This window comes from Mustela lutreola, chromosome 8 (assembly GCF_030435805.1).
Source record: "Mustela lutreola isolate mMusLut2 chromosome 8, mMusLut2.pri, whole genome shotgun sequence".
Lineage (NCBI taxonomy): Eukaryota > Metazoa > Chordata > Mammalia > Carnivora > Mustelidae > Mustela > Mustela lutreola.
This window is the reverse complement of record NC_081297.1, coordinates 150,773,167-150,779,128: the sequence shown is the minus strand read 5'-3', so window position 1 is coordinate 150,779,128 and position 5,962 is coordinate 150,773,167. Positions and strand designations below refer to the sequence as shown.

General features: G+C 71.0%; 1 protein-coding gene across 1 annotated transcript; it reads right to left on the bottom strand.

Annotated features, from left to right (window-relative positions):
- Window positions 1-2,305: 2,305 nt before the first annotated feature.
- PIM3 (Pim-3 proto-oncogene, serine/threonine kinase) lies at window positions 2,306-5,458 on the bottom strand. Its single transcript, XM_059187323.1, has 6 exons — window positions 5,105-5,458; window positions 4,863-4,972; window positions 4,713-4,763; window positions 4,241-4,610; window positions 3,507-3,683; window positions 2,306-3,428 (listed from the first exon to the last, which is right to left on the bottom strand). Exons 1-6 carry the CDS (start codon window positions 5,187-5,189, stop codon window positions 3,241-3,243), a joined length of 981 nt encoding a protein of 326 aa, XP_059043306.1. The 5' UTR covers window positions 5,190-5,458; the 3' UTR covers window positions 2,306-3,240.
- Window positions 5,459-5,962: the final 504 nt, after the last annotated feature.

Here is a 5,962-nt window from a genome sequence, read left to right as displayed (position 1 = left end):
GGGCTCTGCCCATGGCAGTACCTGGACAGCCAGGAAAGCTCCTCCCACTGGGTGCCGCACCCTCTGCCTCTCTGGTGGTTTGAGCCTTGCTCCCACCACTGGGGTCCTGGATGCAGGCCCCCTCCCCGGCTCCAGGCCCACCCCAGCGGGAGTGTCCAGCCTTGCTCTCAGCCGCTCGCTGACATGTGAGAGTATCACGATGGGGGCCGGAGCCATGCTCCAGCATCTACATGAGGGCCTCAGTTTCCCCAAGCATGACCTGGCTGCGAGCCCTTGCCTGAGGGATGCCCACAGCATCCAGCCCGGGACTGGGCAGGCCACAGTGTCCCATGGCCCCGGTGCTTGGGGTGCCCAGGCTGGTACGGCCAGTGTGGAGACAGAGGGGCGCAGGGCTAGGCCGAAGGGGTGAGGACGGCCCAGCCGCCCGCTCTCGCCTTCTCCCATCTTCTCCCTCCTGCCCCGGGGCTGGGCCCTCCGCCCAGGGTCGCACCACCTGGGCTGGTAGGTACCGGCCCCTCATCTTCTGCCAGACCGCACTGACACACACTGGCTTCCCCTAGCAGCACCCACCGGATCTGGGGCCGAAGACAGCCTGTGGCCCCAGCACCCGCATCCCGCGAGCCAGGGATCAGTGGCCAGGCCCGGGGCTGTCCCCCCATGGCTAGCCTGAGCCCGCCCCTCCCTCATGGCATCACCGGCAGACAGGGATCCCAGGGAGTGGGAGGTCAGAGCGTCCCCTGGCGTGGGCGCCCCAGGGGCTCCAGCACTCCCCGTGCAGGGCAAGCCCTCCCACTAACCTCCCGACGGCGAACCCATGCCCTCTAGATGATCCTGTGCCCTCCCGAGCATCCTCGCCGCATCCACCCCAGGGACTGGCCCTCCACAGCATGTCCGAGAGACCTGGGCCTCGCCCCAGCAGCAAGCTCTGAGCGCCCGAGGGTGAAGGGTCCTGGTCCTCCCCAAGGGCTTGCCTCGGGGTCCCCCCAGACGTGAGCGCCATATGGACGGCTGGACCGCTGCGTGGGTGGACGGATGCTCAGGTGAGGACAGGCTAATGCAGGGTGGGGGGGCGTGCCAAGAGCAGCCTGGCATCCTCAGAGGGCAGGTGGGGGAGCTGGCATCACAGTGACCCGGGAGTCACGGTCACCGGAGGAGAACACAGAAGCCCTAGCCTCAACTCTCCCTGCATCGCCCCCCACCCAAGCCCCAGCCCACAAGGCCCAAGGCTCCTGCCCAGAGTCCCTGTCCTGGCAAGGGGTGTGGGAGGAGCCACAGCAGTCTGGCAGGGGGGTGGGGGGAACAGGTGGACTGTCTCCCCAAACACCCCCCTGCTTCATGCATCTGCCTGTGCTGAGGGGGGCCACCCCTGGGGATCCCTCAGGGAAAGACTCCCCAGGCCCCAAGCAGGCCACAAACACCCACTGACTCCCCGCAGGGCCAAGGTCAAGCCAGGAGCCGCCCCCTCCCCCCGCAGCCCTCCTACCAGTCCCCCGCCCCCTCTGCCCCCTCCACCCAACGGAAATGCGGACTGTTCCTGGTTGTGGCCTCGGGATGTTCCTTCGTCCTGCCCTGAGTCCCCAGGGACCCATTAGCAGGCACTGGGGCAGGCGAGGGTGTGCAGGATCTGTGGACGGGACAGGTAGCTGGCACTGGGGGGACTGTGGGATCCAGCGACAGGCCTCCAGGAGCTCCGGGCTGTGAGCCCCGACACTGCTGCGCCCGAACAGCCACTCTGCAGGCCTAGCGGCTGCCTCACCCCCTCCAACACCAGGAGCTGCCAAGCAGAGGGCCCCAGAGAGGGGCCAGATCTGACCAAAGCATCCACTCAGCCTGCCCTTCGTGCTGGGGCTGGGCCACGTTTCCGCACCTGGATCCGGCTGTGGCTTCTACCTGCTACCTTACCCTTCGGCGGTCAGACCGAGGCCGCACCAGCCAGCACTCGCCCCTCACCTGGCTCCACGCACTCCCGTTGTGGAGGGAATGCCTTCTCATCTCTCTACCCGGCAAACTTCTACTCATCCTCCAAAACCCCTTCCAACCATCTGCCCAACAGTGCAGACCCCTCTCCCTGAGTGGCTTGAGCAAAGGCCACCTTCTCTTCCCACCTCTGGGCATCTCTAGTAACAGAAGCAAGAAGGTCCCCCCGGGGACCACCCACAGGCACAACATCCAGACTAGGGGTGGCCAAAGCCCTCGGGGCAGTGGCGGGAATGGGGGCCATGGGGTGACAAGGGGCTGACAAGGGGCTGCCCAGGGGCCGTTCCCCAGCCCTTTCACCCAACCGTCCTGCCCAATAAACACAAAATTATATACAAAACAATTTAATTGAAATACTGTATAAAAAATATGATCTCCAGACATCTCACTTGGGAACTGAAAGAAACCCCACCCTCGGTGCCTACACACACCGCGACCCGGAAACACAGCTGCTACAATAAATTAACGCTTGAGACTCTGTCCCCCCACCCCCTACCTCCAGAGCCAACAAGCAAACTGTACAAGGTCAATAATTTAAAACCCACCCCTACCCCACTCCCCTCACCCCCGAGGCACAGAGCCACAGGCGGCGGGGGTCCCCCTCGCCCCTTAAATTAGCCGCTGTACAAGTCCATCTTCCGACAGACACAGGTAGGATCAGGACCTGGGGTCTACACACAGCCACGCCCGCCCTCCAGGCCCAGAGGTGCCGGGGGCGCTGGCAGGAGAGAACCTCCACAAATAAATTAGACAATAAATAGCCCTCCTCGGGGTCAGACCAGAAGCAGACGAGCGCAGGCGCACACACCCTCGGGTGGGCACGGGGCGCGGGAAGCAGAGGCCCCGCTGTTGCATTGTTTGTGCACAGACGTGCCCGGACGAATACCGGAGGCAAGCGGGCGCGGGAAGTGGGCACAAGGGACCCCGCGTCCCTGGTGAGATGAGGCCACGGGACGTGCTCCTGGTCCCACAGTCCGATGCGGGAGGCGCGGAGGGCCAGCACGGCAGCCGCCCAGAGCAGCGCAGGAGAGGGACAGTCTCAGGGTCCCGCACCTGCCTGGCCCGGGCCGGACCTCACGTCGACCGGGGCGTCTTTGGACAGACAGAGCTTGAGAGGACCAAGTCCCGTGAGAGCAGCGTTCGGAAAGGCACTCAAAAGCAAAGAAGAGAGCCCGGCGCCAGAGGTCACCGCTTCCGCAAGCAGCAGCCGGCTCGGGCGGGGCTGGTCCCTCCGGCTCCCACCGACCAGGCCCAGGCTTCTCCTCACAAGCTCTCACTGCTGGACGTGGTGCTGGCCCCGTCGTCCACATCCAGCGCGCAGAGCCGCAGGTCACAGCTCTCGGCGGGGCCCCCCTCGGCTCCGAGCATCCAGGGGTGCGCGGAGATCTGGTCCAGCGAGGGCCGCTCCGAGGGCCGCAGGGACAGACACCACTGAATGAGCTGCTGGCACTCTGCGGGGAGGGGGGCGCAGGGTCAGGAAGGGGCGGGCTCCTCCGGCTCCCAGCACCAGCCCCGCACCGGCCACGCACCTGGGGAGACCCTCCTCCGGAAGAAGAGGCGGCCGCGGAGGATCTCCTCGTCCTGCTCGAAAGGGATGTCCCCGCACACCATGTCGTAGAGCAGCACGCCCAGGGACCACACCGTGGCCGAGCGCCCGTGATAGCGGTGGTAGCGGATCCACTCCGGGGGGCTGTACACCCGGGTGCCTGGGGCGGGGGCGCGGGGCCGTCAGGGCGTTCGTCCAGGGACCAGCGCCGAGCCCCCGAGCCCCCGAGCCCCGCCCCGCCCCAGTCCCCCGGGAGGCCGGCCCCTAGGCGGCAGCGGCCTCCAGAAATCCTGCCCACCCTCACCCTGGAAAAGCCCGGCGGGCGCGGCCTCCCCAGCTGGCCGGCCCGCCCGGCCGGGGGAGGGGCGGGTCACATGAGCCAAGGCTCGGGTTTCACAACAAACAGATGTGAGCCGAGGACAGCGCGGGCGGGGCGCGGGGGACGCAGGCGCGGGCAGCCCCGGCTTCCCCGCGCTCCGCAATGCGGGGATCTCTGCGGCGCCGCCCCCGCTCGGCACGCACGCAGCGTCCGCCCCGCGCACGGGGAGGCCCGGGCACTCCCGGCGCGCCCCCGCCCGCGGCCCCCCGCGCCCCAGCCCCGCCGGCGGAGGCGGTCTCGAGCCCGCCCGCCCCCACCGCGAACCCGCTCCGCACGCGCGCGGCCTCCAACAGTCAGCGGCCCCCGCGGGCGTCCCCGGCGGCCGGCGGCGCGCTCACCGTCGAAGTCGGTGTACACCGTGTCCTTGAGCAGCGCGCCCGAGCCGAAGTCGATGAGCTTCAGCTCGCCCGAGCGCAGGTCCACCAGCAGGTTCTCGTCCTTGATGTCGCGGTGCACGACCCCGCAGCCGTGGCAGTGGCGCACGGCGGCCAGCACCTGCGCGAAGAAGCGGCGCGCCAGCGGCTCGTCCAGGGCGCCGCGCTCCGTGATGAAGTCGAAGAGGTCCTGCGCCGGCTCGGGCCGCTCCAGCACCAGCAGGAAGCCGTCGGGCCGCTCGAACCAGTCCAGCAGGCGGATGACGCCGCGCGCGCCGCCCGCCGCGCCCACCTTGCGCAGCAGCACCACCTCGAGGGGCACGGCCGCGCCGCCCTGGGGGGACACGGCGGCCGGTCAGCGCGCCCCGCGCCGCGGCGGTCCGCCCCCGCCGACCCCCGCCGACCCCCGCGTCCGCCCCACAGCGCCCGCACTCACGATGCTGCCCCACTCGGTCACCCGCTCCTTCACCACGTGCTTCACGGCCACCTGGGGGTGGGGGGGGACACGGACGGTCAGGCCCGGCGGGGACGCGGCGGCACGCGCGGCGGGCGAGAAACCGGGGGTCCGCCCGGCGGCCCGACTCACCGGGAGCCCGTCGGCGAGGCGACTGCCCGCGTAGACGGTGCCGAAGCCGCCGCTGCCCAGCACAGCGCCCACCTGGTACAGCTTCTCGAAGCTCTCCTTGTCCGCCTTGACTGTGGGGACCGCGCGCGGGCGGGGTTGGTGCGGCGCGGCGCGCCCCGGCCCCGGCCCGGTCCCGGCCCCGGCCCCCGCCCCGGCCCCCGCCCCGGCCCCCGCCCCGGCCCCCGCCCCGGCCCCGCGCGTACCTGGCTGCAGGATCTTCACCGGGAGGTGGTCCACGCCGCCCGGCCCGCACAGGTGCGCCAGGGAGCCGAACTTGGAGAGCAGCATCGCGGGCGGCAGCGGCGCGCGGGCCCGCGGCCCCCGGGCTCTCCGCCGCCGCTCACCCGGCCCGGCTCCCCGCGCGGCCGCAGACGCGAGAGGGCGGCCTCCCGGCGCCGCGCGGGGCCCCGAGCCTCGGACGGCCGCGGCCGCGGCGCGAAGCGGTAGCGCCGAGACCCGCTCGGGCGAGGCGGTCCGCGCGGCGCAGGGGCCCCGAGCCGACCGCGCGTGGACCGCGTGCACGCGCGCAGAGAGCCGCTCACACGCCCCGGCCGCCTCGCCCCGGGCTTTTGGGCCGCGGCGACCGTATCCCTCCGCGGGGGCGGGGCGAGCGGAACCCCGCCCCCTTCCGCCGCGGTCGGCGCCGCGGGGTCGCCCCCGGGAAAGCGCGCGGGCGGCCGAGGCGACGGTCTGGCGGGTTGGGCGCTGCCCGCCGCCCACCCCCGGGTCGGCGAGGGCCGGTGTGCCAGGGGAGCGCGGTGATCCGCCCGGAACTAGCTTCGCTGTAGTGGAGCCGCGGAGGCGCACAGCGTGGCGTGGCCGTACAGCCTGGCGTGGCCGTACACGTCAGCCCGCCCCCGCGCGCGCGCACGCGCGTACACGCACACACAGACACGCGCGCACACAGACACGCACGCACGCACACCGCGCACGCGCAGCTCCTGCGCGGGCGGTGGCCGAGGCGTGTGGGGCGGGGCCGCGCGAGCCAATGGTAGCAGGGGTTTCCAAAGGGCCCGATGCCTCAGCCAATGGCAGCGCGTGGGCGAGGCGGGACTCACCAG